Source organism: Mus pahari, chromosome 17, assembly GCF_900095145.1.
Source record: "Mus pahari chromosome 17, PAHARI_EIJ_v1.1, whole genome shotgun sequence".
NCBI classification, from domain to species: domain Eukaryota; kingdom Metazoa; phylum Chordata; class Mammalia; order Rodentia; family Muridae; genus Mus; species Mus pahari.
In genome coordinates, this window is record NC_034606.1 from 44,243,482 (window position 1) to 44,263,588 (window position 20,107).

At 53.5% G+C, this 20,107-nt stretch overlaps 1 protein-coding gene across 1 annotated transcript in view; it reads left to right on the plus strand.

Annotated features, from left to right (window-relative positions):
- The first annotated feature begins 3,368 nt into the window (after nucleotides 1–3,368).
- The window catches only part of Micall1 (MICAL like 1), a 25,841-nt gene continuing 9,102 nt past the window's right edge, over nucleotides 3,369–20,107 (plus strand). The window contains exons 1-8 of the mRNA XM_021217003.2: nucleotides 3,369–3,862; nucleotides 8,595–8,643; nucleotides 8,966–9,107; nucleotides 13,630–13,721; nucleotides 14,602–14,744; nucleotides 16,635–17,089; nucleotides 18,552–18,609; nucleotides 19,310–19,734. Of these exons, the coding sequence (XP_021072662.1) occupies nucleotides 3,717–3,862; nucleotides 8,595–8,643; nucleotides 8,966–9,107; nucleotides 13,630–13,721; nucleotides 14,602–14,744; nucleotides 16,635–17,089; nucleotides 18,552–18,609; nucleotides 19,310–19,734 (1,510 nt within the window). The 5' untranslated portion in view covers nucleotides 3,369–3,716. The remainder of the gene's footprint in view (nucleotides 3,863–8,594; nucleotides 8,644–8,965; nucleotides 9,108–13,629; nucleotides 13,722–14,601; nucleotides 14,745–16,634; nucleotides 17,090–18,551; nucleotides 18,610–19,309; nucleotides 19,735–20,107) is intronic.

The window sequence follows — 20,107 nt, forward strand, 5'->3', positions numbered from 1 at the left end:
TGGGAATTGAACTGAGGACCTTTGGAAGAACAGTCAGTGTTCCTAACCGCTGAGCCATCTCTCCAGCCCCTAAAGATAGATTTATTTTATGTATGTGAGTACACTTTTGCTGTCTTCAGACACATCCTCGTTCTCATCACCCTTCTCAGCCCTTCTGCCAAGCAGGTTGGCTGGCAGAGTGGCAAGTGGAAGGCACAGTCCCCAGTCCCTGTCCAGATCAGCCAGAAACCGGCTCTGGCCCTAGTCACTCTACCTGCAGGGCTCACTGTCTCTCTTAAAGCCCCACCCCACCCCCCTTTCTGAGTCTGGGAATGTAACTCAATGTCTTGCACATGCTGGGCAAACATGATAGCACTGAGCTGCATTCCCAGGCTCAGTGATTAACATGAAAAATAAGATGACATAGCCCATCTGGTAGCGTGCTTGGGTAGCAAACACACAGGGCTCTGGATTCAGTCTCCAATACGGCAGAAATAGAATAAAACGTGCATACATAAATATCAAAATGCTAGCTGGGTGTGGTGGCTCATGCTTTAAACCTGGTGCTCAGAGGGCAGAGGCAGACAGAGCTCTGAGGCCAGCCTAAAGACCCCAAGTCCTAATCCTGAAATAGTGACTTCACCTTGACTTTGGCGGGGAGGCCAGCCCTGCCCAACTGTCTGTCTGTACCTTACCTGCAGACAGGGACTCGGCCTCTACCCACACAATGATTGACTGTCTACACTGCATTTTTACCACCGTTATCACACATGGTTAACCACAAACCTGGGATGCAGGCAGAGCAAAGATTACTGTCCCCACATTATGGGGGGGAAATTGGGGCTCACTGGGTAAGGTGTCTGGCCTGCAGTCACACTGCTCTGGTCGAATTGGTCCATCCTTCATGACACAGCAAGCTGACTCAGGCAATGGGGTTTATGAAGCCCACAGATGACTGTTGGGGGCCAAGGGCTGAGCAGTGTAAGCTATCATTAAAGCAATGGAAAGATCAAGGTTGTGGGTGACCCAAAGACAGCCCTTTAGGCCAGCAGTACAACCATTTCTGGGATTTTTTAAATGCCAGGCTGACCCTCCCCACCTCCCCTAGAATCAAGATCCTTCTGGGTTTTTAGGGATAATCCTGGGTGATGTTTGAAGCTGAAGAAGCTAGTTTCAAAATCCAGTCCCAAGTCGTTGATTGGACGGAAGTGCCTGGGACCCTGATTCCACTGGGTCCTGGCAGGAGGTGGCAGGGAAGGCAAATGGTTGGCCTTTTAGCTATAGGCAGACTCAGAGGTGTGAAGCTCGCCCATGTGCCCTCAGGCCCTGTATTGTGAAATGTGATTCTGTGGGCTTTGAGGAAGCAGAATTCAATCTCTTTCTTTGGTAATTGGCCCCAGAGGCCTAAGTGACAAGTTAGATATAAAAGTTTCAATCCAGGCTGGTCCTGGTGGCATATGCCTTTAATCCCAGCACTTGGGAGATAGAGGCAGGCAGATTTCTGAGTTCGAAGCCAGCCTGGTCTACAGAGTGAGTTCCAGGACAGCCAGGCTACACAGAGAAACCCTGTCTCAAAAAAAAAAAAAAAATTTCAATCCCTCTCATAGAGCACTGGTATCAATTATTTAACACACGGGGCTCAGGCATGCATACATTACTTTTTTAAAATTTAATTTTGTATGTGTGGGTGTTTTGCCTGTATGTCTGTGTACCACATGCAGTGTTTGTGGAATTGGGGTGTCACGTCCCCAGAACTGGAGTTACCGCGGTTAGCTAGGTCCAGACTGAAAATCCAACCCAGCAGAGAGAAGAGCAGCAAGTGCTCTTAACAGTTCCATACATTTATTCTTGTGTCCATATGTGTGTGTTTATGATTGCGGAAGCCTTGTGTGCCATGGCACCTGCATGGAGGTCAGAGGTCAACTTCTGGGAGTTGGCTCTGTCTTTCCATCGTGTGGGTGTAGACAGTTGAATTCAGATCAGCAAGTCTGGCCTTTACCTGATGAGCCATCTTACTGGCCCTATTATTTATTTGGAGACAGGGTCTCTATAACTGGTTGTCCTGAAACACACTCTATATCCACCAACATCCAGAGAGCCATCTGACTCTTGATTGCTGGGATTAAAGGTAGCCACCATACCAGGTTCCAATTTATTTTTGAGACAGTTTTACATTGTAGCTCAGGCTGGTCTGGTACTAAGTAGCCGAGGTTATCCTCAAACTTGGGCAAAGGGTTCTTCCTGCCTCAGGATTCCCTCAAGCCATGTATGAACACTTGAGCCATTCTGCCCCGTTTTGAAGTTTTGAAACAAGTCTCTTGTAGCCCAGGCTGGCAAGCACCTCTCAGGCATAAACTAGAAGGCTCTATCTTCATTTTCCAGATATGAAACTATAATTCAAGGTGACACAAGATCATGTGGCTGGGGAGGAAGGGAACCAGGATTTGAGCCTGGGTTAATAGAACTCCAAAATCCTGTTCCAGATGACTAAGACCCTGTTTATTCCCTCAGGAGGGAGCAGTAGACTCATTCCTACAAGCTACACATAGGTCAGAGTGATGTCACCGTCTCTGCAGCTGATTCACCAGCCTGGGTTTAGTTAGGAGAGGCCTCTGGGGGAGGGGTCTCCTGGTGGGGTCTTGAGGAAACTAGCAAACCAGGCGATGGAAGCAGGGGTTTCCAAGCCAGCTGTGGCCAGAACACACCATTAGAGTCGTCTGTGTAGGTCTCTAGGTCCCTTCAGCGAGAGCCCAGCCATTCTAAAAGTTGAAGAGCCAGAGCCCCGGAAGGATATGTGATCCCCTAGTGTACACGGAGAGGGGGAACCAGAAAGGACCAACTTGGTTGTGGGGTCCCCAGCCTGTCACACCACATAGCTCTCTGGTCTGGTGGTAGTAAAGGTGTTTGAGTCCCCTAGGCAGGCCGTGGGGGGAGGGGCGGGCGTTCGAAGTGTTGTAGCGCGGTGGGGTTTGGAAGAAAGCTGGTGGCCATCTGGAGGTCTGGGATCTGTGGGGAAAGTGCTTCGACTTTCAGACCAGGCGTGGGTGTGGTTCAGAGAAGTCCGTGAGGAGAATCTGAAGGTTCCGAAGGGTGAGCTTGAGGCAGGCTAGCAGCAAAGCGCGAGTGTCCCGCCTCTTGGGGTAGGAGGGCCTGGGGAGCCCGCGGGGTGGCGTTGGGGAGGGGCTAGCCAGCGAGGAGTTGTCCCTTCTTCCAGGAGGGGCTCCCCACGGGAAGGGTTGACTCGGTCTGGAGGAGAGGGGCTATGTGGGGCGTCCGCCCTTCCGGGGAAGGGGCTCGACGGCGGGGGCGGGGCCGCAGGGTGGGGCCCCATCCTCCTCGCGCTCCCCCGCGACGCGGGCGGGCAGGGGCGGGGACGGAGGCGGTGGGCGCCCGCGGCCGGCCCACAATGAGGACAGCGGGCCGCGGTGAGTAAGCGGCGGCCGGCCGGGCCGGGCCACGCGGGGCGGAGGCTGCGCGGGCAGGTCGGGGCAGGCTGGCCGGGCGGGGTCTGGAGCCGAGTCCGCTGCCCTAGCCGCGCCGGAGCGGAGCGAAGACACCGAGGCCCCGCCCCGGCCGCCGGTGGCGCCCCGACCTCCGAGCCGCGCCGCAGACACAGCCGGAAACTGGCCCTGCCGGAGCCCGAGCGGCAACCTAGTGCCACCTGACTCCGAGTCGGAGCCCCACGAACCGGAGCCCGAGTCCGAGCCCCAGTCCCGGCCGTCCGAGCCCGGCCTGCCATGGCGGGGCCGCGGGGCGCGCTCCTGGCCTGGTGTCGCCGCCAGTGCGAGGGCTACCGCGGCGTGGACATCCGCGACCTGAGCAGCTCCTTCCGGGACGGCCTGGCTTTCTGCGCCATCCTGCACCGGCACCGGCCCGACCTGCTGTGAGTGCCCGGGGCGCGCGAGCGAGCACGCGGGGCTGGGGACAGCCGCCCCCCTCAGTGACGCGGTGGCACGCGCCGCCCTGAGAGGTCCGGGACCTCACACCCGTCGCTTCTGAACGCGGAGCAGGGTCACCGAGACCCCAAGACCGTGCACCCCCTCCCCCACCTCGGGCCACTGGTGTCAGGCTCTGACCTCTAAGAGGGAACTCTGACCCGTCCTTAGGGACGTCCTTACTCTAGGCTCCAGCAGACATACTGAGCCTCTCTTCCTCCATTGGCGTCAGAGCATAGGAACCCCAAACTTGACTGTAGGGGGATGAGAATATGCCACTCCCCCAATTAGGCTTCCTCTAAGTTCGAGCTGGTCCCCCGGGTGCCCTGGGAGGCTGTCTTCTTTCCAATAGAAATTTACATCTGTAAGGGCTCCCACCGGAAAGGGTCCTCAGAAAGAATGCGGCCCCAAGATCACTTCCTACCTGGGAGAAGCCGCCGGGCTTCGGTTTTACTCACTTCCCCATCCTTCCCTCCCCTAGAAGCCTAACCCCATTCCCTTCTATAGATAAGCGTCTATCATCCGACACAGCAAGTCCCATATTTTGTGGGACTCCTGTGGGAATGTAGGTCATTAGTTTTAATTCTCTCTTCAGCTAGTTTGCCGTTTACATTTAAGGCGCAAAGAACCTAGAGGGATGGAGGAGGAAGCTTGTGTAAGGAAGGCACTTTGGGTAGATACTCTGTAGGGCACTAACCCCGTTTCTGGCACAGGGCTCCTAGCTAAATGGTTGTCAGGTGACTACGGGTACACTACTTCCCCAAACCACCTCGACTAGGAATCTGTCTAGGTGTATGGCCCCCGCGGCTGGTCACAGTGGTGCACAAAGATGGGGCAGAGATTAGGAGCCAGGCAGGGGAGGTCTAGTGCAGCTGACGACTGCCAGTCTGTAGCTTCCAGCCAGAACGTGGGTCCCTCCAACCCGAGCTGCTCAGAAGGGTCTCCCCGGAAAATGTATTCAGGCCCACAGGACAACCGAGGCGGGCTTCTACTCAGCTTCTCCCCCTGTGCCCTGGGATCTCGTTCTTTCATTCGTTCATTTAATGTGTTCATAAGACCTGAGAGTGGCAGTTCATCTGGTGCTTGACTTCCTCCTGCTCCAGGTTTCAGTAGCCAATCTCATCAATAGAACAGTTGGCCCTGTTTTATGGACAGACTCCTGGGAGGGCTTCTTCAGCGCTCAGAACCTTCTCTCTCCTAGACTTGCTTCCATAAGACAGGGTGTGGGAGGGCCCTGAAAGGATTGCCCAACTCTTAACTTGGTTGGCTGTGTTCAGTAGTACAAGTGTCCCAGGGCCCTGGAAGGTAAGGGTTTTAGGCCTGTGGATGCAGATGGGAGCTGGGTTTTAGAGCCATGGGACCCTGTGCTAACAGACTAGGGTAGTGGGGCTTGGACCTTGGACTTACAGGAATGGAGGAGGATGCTGGACTTGACCCTGCCTTGGAGCTAAGACCTGCTTTTGTTGGGGGGCTAACCCTGGGGGCGGGGGCGGTCAGGATGAGGCTGAAGGGAGGGGAGTTGGTGTCAGGCTGCTAGGTGTTGAACCCCAGGCTCTAAGTGCTAGCTGCCTGGTGCTGATGGTTAAGCCCTGGAGAAAATCATTGTTTCTCTGGGCATCTGGAAGGTGGGGTCGATGAGGAGACCTACCTCACAGCCCTGTGGTGAGGATTTGAACTGAGATAATAAACATGCAGTTACCTGTAACCACGGGGAGAGGTGCTATTAGGCAGTGGGGGCTGGGGATGACTCTGAACCCCTTTAGCTAGTCAACAGGTATGTTTATAGAGTCACTGCTTCCACGCACTAGGCTGGGCAGTGGCGAGCTCAGCCAACAAGGCACAAATCTACAATCTAGCAGGGTGGTGGCCCAGGGCTTTAATCCTGGACCTTGGTGGGCAGAGGCAGGCAGATTTCTGAGTTCCAGGCTAGCCTGGTGTATAGAGAGAGTTCCAGGACAGCCAGGGCTACACAGAGAAACCTTATCTTGAAAACAACAACAACAACAAATACAACAAAAAACCCCCGCCAGCTTACTGTAACACATGTGGGCCTAGTTGGAGGCTTCCAGGGGACACTTCCTGGGGACACTTCCTGGAGATAAGGCAAAAGACAAGAGAAGGCCCCAAGGCCCCACCTGAGGACTTTCAAAGCCTGCAGGTGTCCAAAGAGGCAGATGTGAAGGGTGGTCCCTCCCAAGCAGACTTCTAGACTAAATCCAGTTGTTCATTTGCTTTGGGAGGCTGGGGCCTGGACCATGCTAATTGCATGAGCGGCCAGGTCCCTCATGAAGCACCGAGAAGGATCATCTGTTCTCTGTTCATGTATTTATCTGTTAGAGATTGAACCCAAATCCATGTGCATGCTAGGCCGACTCTCAACCACTGAATTATTCCCTCAGCACTTAAGGGCAGATCTGTGTAAAAGCAGAGGTTGGGTGACTGCCAAAGCCATTTGATAAAGTGGTTCAGGCCTCTGAGGCTGCCAGTGCTGTGTGTGTGTGTGTGTGTGTGTGTGTGTGTGTGTGTGTGTGTGTGTATGTGTTGGGGGGCCGGACCATGTATGCCCTTCTCTGTCCTCCAGACCCTTTCTGAATCTCTTGTGAGATCAGATCCCACATGGCATTCATTCCTGTCCTTTCCTTTCCTCCAGAGACAAATGGAACTTTCTCAGCCTCTGAAAGTCCTCTGAAAAGAAGGATCTCTGTGATCCAAAGCCAGGTGATATTTAGGGACAGGGGTGGAGTGGAAGGAATTGAGGGAAAAGAAAATGTAGTATTGTGTGTGTTTATGCGTGCGCGCGCGTGTGTGTGTGTGTGTGTGTGTGTGTGTGTGTGTGTGTAGGCTAAAGATTGGCCCCAGATGATATCCTACCTTTTTTTAAATATTGAGACCAGGGGCTTGCTAATCTGGTTATGTTGACTGTACACCCAGCCTCAGGCATCCAGATTGCTAGCATGCACCTTCATACCTGCTCTTTTCACCGTGCTGGGGTTTGAACTCAGGTCCTTGAACTTAGCAAGCGCTTCACACACCTCACCAGTGAGCTGCCTTCCCAGTCCAAGTTACAGCAGTTTTACAGTTTTTACTTTGTATTCTTTCAACAAGCATTGTACAAAGATCACTTCCTAAATACCCAGAAGCAATGGGGACAGGCTGTGACCCTGCTTTCTAGGGACGGGACACTGCTGAGGAAACCAAATTGAACTGTCAGAGCTTGTACACTCTCTCAGATCCTGCTGGCCCTCACTCCAGCCGGAGAGCAGGGGCTGACGCTCCCCTGAGTTTCCAGGGCAGCGGAGGCTGGTAGGGTTCCTCACCTGTCCTCAGCTAGACCCACAGGCGCCCTACCTGCGCATGCTTCAGCCCACTGGTTTCCACAGATGGATGAAGCCAGCAGGCACCCGTGGTTCCCACACCAGTCTGTAGATCTGTCCTGCCATCACCCACCTGGCCCACTTCAGAAGCTGAGATGCCCCTTACTAGGGAAGTAAGGTGTCTACTTTAGGGAAGCTGTCCCCAAGAGCTACCAGCTCTGGACTATGTTCCTTTCCACACCGCTTCAAACTTCTTCTCTTTGGGCCCTATTAAGAAACATGTGGGCCTGGGGGTGGTAGCAGCACTTGCCTTTAATCCCAGCATTCTGATGGCAGTTCTAGGCCAGCCTGGTCTGCAGAGTGAGTTCCAGGACAGCCAGGGCTACAGAGAAACCCTGCCTCAAAACAAACAAACAAACAAACAAAATCCCCTACATGTAGGGACTAAAGCATTTGTTCAATTCTTAGTACCCATGTGTCTGTAACTCTAGTCCTAAGAACCCAATGCCCACTTCTGGCCTTCTTGAGCACCAGGCATGCACAGGGGCATAAGACATACATATGGGAAAACTCATACATTAGGTAATAAACAAGAAGATACATCAGCACACATACACACAAAATAAGCAAATACTATAAACTTAATGAAACAAGAAAACAGAAGGAAACATTCCTCTTGGAGTTAGGGGGGGCTTCGGAGTCTGTGCTAGGTGTGGCATGTGTGTCTGTGACATTCAATGGAAGCTCCCTCCTGAACCTCAGCACCTTCTGTAAAGTGGGGTGAGCATCTGTCAGATGAGCGGCCGTGACCTTCAGGCTCCCATACATGGGGATGCCCACACTGAAAGTCGGCGTGCTTGCTTGGTCCTCTTAGCCACTGACTGAGAAGGCCTCCTGGGGAAGAGTTGGGAATCCAGGCAGGGAATCCATCCATGACTTGGAAGCTTCGCTTGAGCCCACCCCTTCTCAGTGATTTCCCAGGCCTTGCTTGGGTGCCTCCAAGGGCTGTAGGCTCTCTCTCTGCTTCAGGTGGACAGCCATAGTTCTTCAGGAACTTGTAGACCTCCTCCCCAGGTTTACAGAGCTGAGGTCAATCTCCCCACTCCTTCCTGACTGTTCCCCCCGCCCCCCGTGTCCATCATCTCTCTCTCTCTTTTTTAAACATTTATGTATGTGAGTACATTGTCGCTGTCTTCAGACACACCAGGAGAGGGCATCAGATCCCATTAGAGATGGTTGTGAGCCACCATGTGGTTGCTGGGAATTGAACTCAGGACTCCTAGAAGAGTAGCCAGTGCTTTGAACTGCTGAGCCATCTCTCCCGCCCCCATCACATCTCTTGACACTGTTCTCCTGTCTCTTACAGCGACTTCCAATCTCTCTCCAAGGAAAATGTCTTCGAGAATAACCGATTGGTGAGTCCTCACACAGATGGCAGCAAGTGTGGTGTGGTGGGAGAGGCCAGGGGTCACACGGGGGCCACTGCATTTGGTGAGGGGGCTGGTGCAGGTCCCAGAGGAGGCCTTGGTTCTCCTCCCTCCTCCGCTCTTCCTGTGGATGCCCTTCCTGGAAGGAGCAGAGCTACTCCTTCACCCCACCACGGGGGGAATGGCACTCTTGACACCCTGTCCCCATTCTAATGAGCCAGTCTGTGAAGTGTCCACTCACCCTGCCATCTCTGTCCTCTCTTCCTGGTGGCTGCTCCTGGTCCCGCCTTTGTACCCGCCCATGCCCTAGGCCTTTGAAGTGGCTGAAAAGGAGCTGGGCATCCCTGCTCTCCTGGACCCCAATGACATGGTCTCCATGAGTGTCCCTGACTGTCTCAGCATCATGACCTACGTGTCCCAGTACTACAACCACTTCACCAGTCCTGGCCAAGGTGAGCGGGGACCCAGCCCTTCAGGGAGGCTGCCTGGGCCGTTTGCTTCTTTGCTGAGCAGCGGAACATCCAGGAAACTGCCTGTCATCCAGTCACTGACTGTGGAGTCCCTAGTTCATACATTCATTGCGTTAAAGGCGCAGTGGCTTAGGTAAGGTGCTCACACCTGTGATCTCCACACTCGGGAGGCAGAGCCAGAAGGATTACTTCAAGTTTGGAGTCAGCCAGGGCTGCAGAATCAGACCGACCCTGTCTGCTTTGCCTTGGTAGGGAGGTGAGCTCATCAGTGAGTTCACCTCCCCTCACCCATTGCACTTCCTGGCTGCTGTTTCCTGTCCTCACACTTCCCGGGGCTTTTTCCTCCTGGACTCTTTGCAGCCTCGTTGCAGGTTGCAGAGCCTGCGTCCTCAGCCTGAGAATAGAGATGCGGGAGAAGGGTGTGTCCTGCAGAGGAAGGCTTCCTTTCTGTTCCCATCAGGTTGCTGAGTATCTCAGGACAGCCTGGGGCTCCCCCTCTGCATAGGGGAAGTGAGTCCAAAGAAGGGGAATTGAGGAGGTCAAGAACCCAGCACAAAAGCTGAGGGGCGGGGCTGCGGATCTGGGTGTCCCAAGTCCTGGGCATCCTGCACTGGGCAGCGCTGCCGCTGGGCTCTCAGTAGCCTCACATGGGTCATGTTTCCTGCATCTGCTCCTTATGGGGAGAATCCAGTCTGTCTCTTTAAATGGGGTGGGATGGGGCTGCAGAGAAGGCTCAGTGGTTAGTAGCACTGTCTGCTTTCAGAGGACCCAGCACTCATGTGCACATGGAGGCCCACACCTCTGTGTGGGTGTTCTCTTTTGACCTCTGCAAGCATCAGGCATGAACAGACACATAGGCGTACATAAGAAAATCATAATAAACATATTTTTAAAAAAGCCTGAGGATGGCGGCACATGCTTGTGTACCAGCTCCTAGGAGGCAGTGACAGGCCAATTTCTGTGAGTTCAAGGCCAGTTTGGTCTGCAAAAAGAGTTCTGAGCCAGCCAGGGCTGCACTGTAGGACCTTGTCTCAAAAAATGAAAGAACTAAAAAACAAAAACAAAGGAAAAAACAAAGCAAACTGTTGTGGGACTGGGGATGTACCTTGGTTGTGGATGCTGGCTCCTGTGCAATAAGCTCTGGCTGGGTTCAGTCTGCAGTACCATATAAACTAGTGATGGTGGCTCACACACCAGAAACCCCGCATTTGGAGATGGATGCAGGAAGCTCCGAAGTTCAAAATCCTGTCAGCTACACAGCCTGGGACACACAATATCTTGCCTTTAAAAAAATAAAATTAAGTCAGGTTTTTGAGATGGTACTACTGCCAAGGCTGATGGCCGAGTTCAGTTCTAGAATCCACACGGTGGAGAGAGAGGACTGACTCACAACTCTCCATTCTGACCTCCACTTGTTCCCCATAGCGCTTTCAGGTCCTGTCCACCCGCCTGCCCCAGGTAAATAAATATATAAAAATGTTAGTGGAAAAAAATAAATTAGGGGCTGGTGAGATGTCTCAGCTGTTTGGAACAGAGCCTGGGTTCAGGTCCCAGCACCTAGGCCTGGCAGCTCACAAGTGCCTGGAACTCTAGCTCCAGAGGAGGTGTCCACGGGCACTGCACTCACATGCACAGATCAACAGGTCGGCAGGCACACATACACATAATCAAAACCTAAGAGAAAACCTTAAAGTCTTAAATAATTGGGAAACGGAGGATGCATGTAGCTGACTTAAGCATGAACCTGCACACGCCACGGACAACTGTGTTGGAAGGCCCCACAGTCACGGGTGGGAGGGAAGGAGTCTAGCTCTGGTGGGGGTAAGCTCTTGGCCGCAGAATTTTCCCTTCACTTTTTCAGTCTGAGTTATGTGAGCCCATTCCTTAACCTCCTGCCTCAGTTTCCTCTTTGCGACAGGGTTTCACACAGAGCCCACCTCTCAAGGCTGCTCTGAGGTGTGAAAGGGGTTTGTGCAGAGCATGTTTGCCCTTGTTGCTTTAGGACTAGGTGTACTTGTCCCCAGCTTGGGTGGCACGGTTTTGTGACTGTGACTTTCACAGCCTAGGAAACGACTGCAGTGTACTGCGTGTTGGTTTATAAAGATGAGCTCCAGCCTGGGGGTGTTGCGTTTTGGTTTAACATAGCTTGCACAATAGTCAGGAACCCCAAAGGACTGTGACCCTGATCACAATTCTGTCTATCTCCCAGGCTGTACTGCTGTGCTCTGCTTTGTCACCCCACCTCTTTCAGATGGTCTCTTCATGTAGCCCAGGCTAGCCTGAAACTTCGTTTGCTTCTTTCTCAGTCTTCTGAGGCAGATGTGTGTGGTCTTGTTGCTCACTTTCTTTGCCAGTGGTCTTTGTGGACAATCATGGCTCTCTTATACGCCTTTCCTTCCTGGAAGACCCTTTCTAGACCTGCCTGCAAGGTGGGGGTGTGTGGTGGGGATCCATTGATAAAGGTAACGTTTGAATCTTTTATGTCAGTCAATCCTTAGACAATAACCATTTTTATCCCATTTGCCTCTGCCATGGTTTGTTCCAGCCCTGGGGGCTGTTCCCTCCCCCAGATGGTCCTGTGTTATACTGTGTGTGTGTGTGTGTGTGTGTGTGTGTGTGTGTGTGGTGTATGGCCAGTTCTTTCCTGTCTGTACAGTAGCTGGCGCCATGTGTTCCAGTAGCCTCTTTCTCCTGGGGAACACAGGCCTTACACAATGTAAGCATGCACCCCAGTACTAAGTCCTTGTCGCAGCCGCCATCTTCCTCCTTTGCCTGCGGACCATCTCTGTCTGCACAACTGTCGATCCAGCACCTGGCCCTTTCCTGTGCTTTAGCACGTGCTTTTAGAGTCCTTGCTGTGTGCCAGCCACTGTGTTGACTTTTGGGAAGAGAGAGAGTTTCAGAGACTGTTGTCTAATGTTGGAGGATAGGAATGAAAGCATTTAAGGGTACATTTCTCAGGAGCTGAGTGGAGGGCAAGGAGTGGCCACTCTCCTCTGGCCTGGGAGGGCCTTTGCCGTGGGACTTGAAGTGAGCAGCAGACGGCCTGGGCAGATGTGAGGATCTGGGCAGGCGCAGGGCAGGCCCCTCTCCCTGAGAACCTTGGCAGGGAGTTACCTGGGCTGCTGAGTTTCCAAGCTCTGTCACATGACCCTCAATAAGACACAGATTTCAGTCTACAGAGTGAAGTCCAGGACAGCCAGAGTTCTGTGGTGAGACCCCATCTCAATAAAATGAAACAAAACAAAAAATAGAGCCGGGTATGGTGGCGCACGCCTTTAATCCCAGCACTCAGGAGGCAGAGGCAGGCGGATTTCTGAGTTCGAGGCCAGCCTGATCTGCAAAGTGAGTTCCAGGACAGCCAGGGCTACACAGAGAAACCCTGTCTCAAAAACACACACACACACACACACACACACACACACACACACACACACACAAATAGGTGCACTCTCCACAGTACTCCCGAGGTCACACACTCGTGTGTAAGTGACACAAGCGGTAGGAGTTGCTGCTTTCCCATCCGACATGATGGCCTTTGCATTCAGCACATGTTCCTCTGTGGTTCCATTGCTCAGCTGAATGTCACCTGCTTGTCCTCTCGGGGTGCCTCTGAATGTGTTACTGCAGACCTCCATAAGGAACTTGTATTCATTTACATTGTATTATCATCATTATAAATATTTGTTTTGTATGTATGTAATATGTATGTATGTGTATGTGTGTACCCGAGTGTATATCTGTGCATCTGTGTGTTTAGTAGCCTGCAGGAGAAGGGCATTGGATCCCTTGGAACTGGAGTTACAGGTAGTTGTGAGCTGCCATGTGGATGCAGAAAACTCAAGCCAGGTCTTCTGCAGGAGCATCTTTTAACCTCTGAGTCACCTCTCTAGCCTGTCATCATCAGCATCATCACCATCAGCATCATCACCATTATTATTTTGGTTTTTTGAGACAGGGTTACTCTGTATAGCCCTGACTGTCCTGAAACTCAGTAGATCAGGCTGGCTTTGAACTTGGAGATCTGCCTGCCTCTGCCTCTGCCTCCAAAATGCTGGGATTAAAAGCGTGCGCCACCACTGCCCAGCTAGAGGTTGGATTTTGTGTCACTCCTTGGGTGCAGGACGTTCTCAACTGACACAGCTGATGGAGGAGGGAGGTGGTTTGGGGGAAGCCTGGTGTCTATGTGGGGTTTCCACTGACTCCAGGCCATATCTCTCACGTGGAGACAGGCAGGGAGTAGGCCACTTCCTTCAGGTCAGGCTTCATCCTTCTGCCTCAGTGGGAAGGAAGCTGGCCTGCTGCATCCAGGCCCTGTACAGTGTGACTCTCTGGCTCCGTTTTAGGGAGGCTTCCCGATGAAACTATTCCCTGCTCTGTGTTACTCGGAGTCCCGTTGCAGCCGGTGCTCTGCCCAGAGGTGGTGGCTGTTGAGCTCTGGGTGGGTTGGCTCCTCCCCGGGCTCTGCTTCTGTGCCTGCCTCAGGGTATTCCCTGTCTTGTAGCTGCTGCCTCACCACCCAAACCAGGAAAGGACCCAGCACCCCCCTCCCCCACATCCACACCACCCGCTGTGCAGCCAGGAGAGGAGGCTCAGGTAGGCAGACTTCTTGGGTGGAAGAGTAGGTGAGGGGCACAGGGTCCCGACAGCGACCATTGTGGGGGGAAGTTGGTTGGCTCTGCCGATACTCAGAGGGTGTTCTCTGTTGTTGTCCTGTTGGTTCTCAGGGCCAGGGTGCGAGCCCACCAGCCCCATTTTGTAGCAGGGAGCCCGAATGTTTTCCCCAGCGTTTGAGTGAGTCAGGCCTATTACTGTGACTGTCCTTGCCATCATGAGACAGTCAGGAGATCCATGCATAATGACACATAGTGATGCGACTATTCCCTTTACTCCGTGGAGCCCGAGGTTTGAACCACTCAGGGTGATTTCACCAAGGCCCTGTTGTCCAGATAGGAAACATTGGCTCAGGGAGGTTTGGTCCTTTGTCCAAGGCCACTCAGTAAAATAGTGGGGGTCACCTTGCTAGTCCCACCTCCAAAGGACGTCAGTTTCTCACAAGCTTTAGAGAGAAGGCCTAGAGAGGGCGTGTGGGCTGAGACTGATGGGTAAGCTGATGGAGAACCAAGGGCCAGAGACCACCCAGAGGAAAGGAGGGTTGGCTAGAGCAGCTACCAGGAGGAGCCGTACACTTGAGTTGCCTTCCCTAGGGCAGGGGCCCTTCCTTGGAAGCCGGAAGTCTGGCCTTCACCGTTTTCCATACTGGCTTGGGATGGTAAACAAGTCACCCTTCTCTGGGCGTTGGCTTCCTCATGTGGGAGAAGGTGACAGTGTCCTGTCCTCCGCTTCTCCTAGGACCCTGGTCTTCCTGGGTTAGCACCGTGGGGCTTGACATACATTTGAGGGACATGGCTGTGATGGGAGGGGAAGGGGACAACCAGGAGCGACATGGCCGATCACTGTACCCCGTTCCCTGCAGGGTGACGACCTCTCCCCAGACAGCCTGTCCGAGCAGGGCAACCAGCAGCCCCCCAGCAGCTCATGTGCAGCCTGCGGGCAGCGGGTGCATCTGGTGCAGCGGTACTTGGCGGAGGGCAGGCTCTACCACCGGCACTGCTTCAGGTGAGTGCTAGGGGCAGGGGCAGGGCAGGGCGGGTCTCCCCGGGTCCCTTGGGATCAGCACCCACTGTGCCCGGCTTCTGGCAGAGTGCTCAGCTTAGCCTCCCTTTCTAGAGGAACAAACTATGTCTCAGAAGATAAAGGCCTGCCCAGTCACAGGGTCTCCCTCCAGTTCTCATTTTTGAAGGTTTATTAATTTTTATGCATGCGTCTATGACTATGGGAGCCAGTGCCATGTGTGGGGGTACCCTTCGAGGCCAGCTGGAGTTAACAGGCAGTTGTGAACTGCCCGATGTGGGTGCTCAGGACTAAACCGGTCCTCTCCGCAAGAGCAACAGGTGCCCATAAATGCTGAGTCGCCTCTCCAGCCTCGGCCTTTTCTTTCCTGAGGTGCCAAGGTGTGAACCCAGGCCCAGGCAAGCACTAGGCAAGCATCCCACAACTCACCTTTGTGCCCAGGCGCCACTTGGCGTTGGTGCTCGGGGCTCAGGGCTTGTGCTACATCCTTAAGCTCCCGAACACAACTACCTGGTGCTCACAAAAGGAAACAAAGACTTTTCTTAAATTTAAGTGTGATTTAACTTCAACTGGGGATTTAACATCCTCGGGATGCCGGTTTGTTTGATTTCGTAGTGCTAGGACTTGAACCTAGTCTTGTGTCTGGTAGACAAGCACCCAACTAAATTACACTCCAGTGAAAGGATTTCCTTTTTCCAGTCAGAGCCTCATTATGTAATGTAGTTCAGGCTAGCCTGGAATTAGTATTCTCTGGTCTCAGTCTCCTAAGTGCTGTGATAAAGGTGTGCACCACCATAACCTTGTGGCGTGGCGCATGCTTTTAATCCCAGCGCGCAGGAGGCAGAGGCTGGCGGATCTTTGTGAGTTTGAGGCCAGCCTGGTCTACATAGTGAGTTACAGGACAGCCAGGGCCACATAGACTTTGTCTTAAAAACAAACAAACAAACAAACAACAACAAAAAACCAACAACAATGCCACCACCAAAAGTGTGCATCACCATACCTGACTTTTCAAAAATGCATTTGAGGGGCTGGCAAGAGGGGCCAGCAGTTAAGAAAGTGGCTGCTCTTTCAGTGGACCCAGGTTCCATCCCATCATCCACAGGGCAGCTTGCAACCTTCTGTAATCTAGTTCCAGGGGATCTGATGCTTTCTCCTGGCCGCCTCTGGCACCAGGCATACATGTGGTGTGTAGACATACAGTCCTGCACATAAATCTTGATGTTAACTAGATGTAAATACATGGCAGGAAACTTGTGTTAGTAACACAGAGCCTGTACAAGAGTTTCCTGCAGCCAAGTGATACGGGAGTCACTCTGATACATTGTATTTCATTCTATTATGTATGTATTCATTAAAAACATTCCAACCCAAGGCTGGGGAGTGACTTGATGGTAGAGTGCTTATCTAGTGTTTACAAGATACTGGGTTCCACCTCCAAACCAGTAAACCTGAACTGTGGCCCAGGGGTAGCACAAGGCTTTAGCAAGTTTTGAGACCCTGGCCACAGTTCCCAGTCCTGAAAAACAAATTCAAGCAAAAACTTCACTGAAACAAACCTGGCAGGGTGGGAAGCCGGGGTGACTTCCTGAGTCACTGGCTGGTGGCCCTCTCCCCCTGGGCCACTGTCGCCTCTTCCCCTTGCAGCAGGGGCACGTTTCACAATTCCTGTTGCTAATTTGACATGGTTTATTGCTCCCCTCTGACTCCCCCAGCTGCCATGTTCTTTCTTTTCTGGGAAGTGCAGGGTATGGAGCCAGGATGGGCCTGGTAGGTGAAGGAGGGAATGAGGGAAAAGCCGGTCTCTGAAGGAGGGTTTACCCAGGGCCTAACCCGCCTGCCCTGCTAAGGGAGCACCCGCCCTGTCCTCTGCAGATGTCGGCAGTGTTCCAGCACGCTGGTCCCAGGCTCTTACAGTAGTGGGCCCGAAGAAGGCACCTTTGTGTGTGCAGAACGCTGCACCAGGCTGGGACCGGGAGGCCGGTCAGGAACTAGGTCCCTTTCACAGCAAAGGCAGCAGCCGGCGGCAGTGGCAGCAGCAGCTGCAGAAGCTAAAGATGCACAGGATAGTGACCCGAGCCTGAGTGTGGCTGCGGTGGCCGAGGCAGACGGGCTCCAGGCCAGCTCTGAGGGACGGCTCCACACCCTGAGCAAGCCACCTCTCCCCAGCAAGCCCCAGGAGCTGACCAGTCCCCCTGTTGGCCGGCCCACACCTGCCCCCAGGAAGGCTTCTGAGAGTTCAGCCTTAACACCCCCAACGCCAAGGCCTCGGTCTAGCCTGCAGCAAGATGGCGCGGTGGAGCAGAGTGTCAGCAGTGGCCTTGTGAATGGTGAGTGAGGGTCAGGCTGGACAGGGCATGCTGGCTGGGTGGGTCCTCTCTTGTTGGCATGTAAATAGCCAGGAACGTCGTCAGCCCCCTTCCCCTTTGTTAAAGATTTATTTTACTCTGTGTGTGTGTGTGTGTGTGTGTGTGTGTGTGTGAGACTATGTGCTTATGAGTGTAGGTGCCTACCAAGTCCAGAAGAGTGGTGCACATTGGATCCCCTGGAGCTGGGGTTATGGGTTGTTGTAAGCCATCCTATGTGGGTGTTAGGAACCGAACTCGGGTCCTCTGGAAAAGCAGCAAGAGCTCTTAGCTGCCGAGGCTTCTGTTCAGCCCCATGAACACTTTTTGAGCCAGTACATGTGTGTGCTGTGTGATGCTGTCACCTGTCAGCCGCCTGTGCCTTTTCATGCCACTTTTTCCAAACTGGCACACAGCTCAAACCACAGAGCCATCCGCGCTGACCATGCGCATGATGTTTCTGTCTTGTGGATTGGAGTGTGGAAGTGTACACACGTGTCCTCAGTGTCTCTGAGACTGTGCATATTGATGTCAGTCATATGTTTCCTGGCTCGTCCCCAGGCATGCTCCAGGCAACCTCATACCCACATCATGTATGCCTGGTGTCTTGTCCAGTCCATTGGTTTTCAACCTGTGGGTGTCAAACCGGCCCTGTCATGGGAGGGTCACTTGAGACCATCAGAAAACACAGACAATTACACAATGATTTATAATAGTAGCAAAATTACAGTTATGAAATAGCAAAAAAAATAATTTTATACTTGGGGGTCACCACAGCATGAGGGCTGAGATCCACTGGTCTAGCCAGCTAGGGGCCTGGGGTCAGGTGGTCTCCTGGGTTTATCTGGACTGCAGTGGAGACTCATGGCTTGCTGTTGCAAGGTATTTTTAGATGACCTCCATGTGTGGTGGGATCACACTCTGAAAACCCGAGATACGCTGAGCATTCCCTATCAGTCAGGGAAGGCAATGCAGGCCCGAGGGAGAGAGAGCGCCTGGGGACTTGAGCTAGAACATTCTGAGTGTTTGAATCTGCTCGGCACTTCTGGAAGCTGACTTAGCTTTGCGCACTGGGGACACAGCTCATGGTTGGACTTTGTTATGTTTTCTTGGAGGAACCAGTGTCTGAGGGTGACAGGCACAGGAAGTCATACTGCTGGGATGGATGGAAGTAGGAGGCAAGGGAGGCTTCCAGGAGAAGGTGGCACCTGGGTAGATGCCCTAGAGGAAGTGACTGAGGGATCTGGGTTGGGACTTAGCTAACATGCAATTAGGCCCCGCCAGAGGCCTGGCCAGCCTCTGACTGACCGTTCTCCATTCACCTTCCAATCTTATCCAGTCTCCTTGAGAGCTGGGCAGCTAGGGTTACCCTGGTCTGTGACCTGCCAGGTAGGTCACAGCACCCTAGCTGCCATGAAGGCCTGGCTCACTGTCTTTTCATATCTAGGAAGACTACAGGAACCGCCTGTCCCCAAGCCAAGAGGGACACCCAAGCTGTCAGAGAGGTATGTCGGCCCCCAAGGCCTCAGTGGGAGAGGGGGTATTTCTAGGGCCCACAAGGAGGCTCCTGTGTGGGTGAGGAAGGACAGCCACACCCCTGGCGTGTGCTCAGGTGGAGACAGCCCCTTGAGTTACTTCATCTCCACAAGCATATCATGGGAGTCCAGGCCTTGTTCATCGAGTACAGAAAGGCCTGGAAAAGCCTAGCTGCTGTGCCTGGCTCTCTGTTCCCGCACTCTGGGGAGCACATGCTTCTGGCTGAACTGTCCTCATCAGGAAGGCTGCCCTGTGAGGGGCTACAGCAACTTACCGGTGAACATTTGTGCTGCTCTTGGTGTGTGACCATACTCGGGCAGGATGTAGAACCCTGACCATTGGACCCTAACCACGGCCCTGAGACAGGGAATGTTAGTAACGTCTCCATGGAGCGGATGAGCGTGAGGCATACGGTGACATCACTAGATGTCACACAGCTCCTTTTTGGGGACTGGATTAACAGTGGCTGTGTGGTTGAAGGTTTGTCTTCTCTGGACGTGAGGGTGCCGTGTTGGGATGTGGGTGCTCTAGCCCATTTCAGCTTTGTGCTTGGCCTGACCCTGGGGCTGGGCTTGGGAGAACAGAGGGTTCAGCTTCTCCTTCTCCCCATTGGCACAGACCGAATCTTCCTAGAGGGAAGGCTGACCCTTTGCCTTGGCCTCCCTCTAGGATGGCAACACCAAGGAAGGACCCCCCATGGATCACGTTGGTGCAGACAGAGCCGAAGAAGAAGCCAGCCCCACTGCCGCCCAGCAGCGGTCCTGGGCCAGTGAGTCAGGCCTGCAGGCAGGTGGAGGACGGAGGCCTGGAGGAGAGGACCCAGAAAAGCCCAGGAGCTGAGCCAGAGCCCAAGCCCTACAACCCCTTTGAGGAAGAAGAGGAAGAAGAAGGAGAGCCTGCCCCAGCAGTCCCCAGCTCTGCGCCAGCCCCAGCAGTTCCCAGCCCTGCGCCAGCCCCAGCAGTCCCCAGCCCTGTGCCAGCCTCCTTAGAGACCACCCCTAAGTCCCTGCATCCCTGGTACGGCATCACCCCCACCAGCAGCCCCAAGACAAAGAAGCGCCCCGCCCCAAGAGCACCCAGTGCTTCCCCACTTGGTAAGTTCAGGGAGCTTCTTTACCTGTTTTTACACTGCGGGGTGCATGGTCTCCCATCTCATCCCAGAGCAGGCTGGGAGTGGGTTGGCATTACTGCCACACCATAGCGAAGGCTCGGTGGCGCAGAAGCACTGGAGGCGGAATTTGAACCCCCGCTTTTTTTTTAAAAAAAGATTTATTTATTTATTATATGTAAGTACACTGTAGCTGTCTTCGGACACACCAGAAGAGGGCGTCAGATCTCATTACCAGTGGTTGTGAGCCACCATGTGGTTGCTGGGATTTGAACTCCGGACCTGGGTAAGAGCACCCGACTCCTCTTCTGAAGGTCTGACGCCCTCTTCTGGAGTGTCTGAAGACAGCTACATTGTAC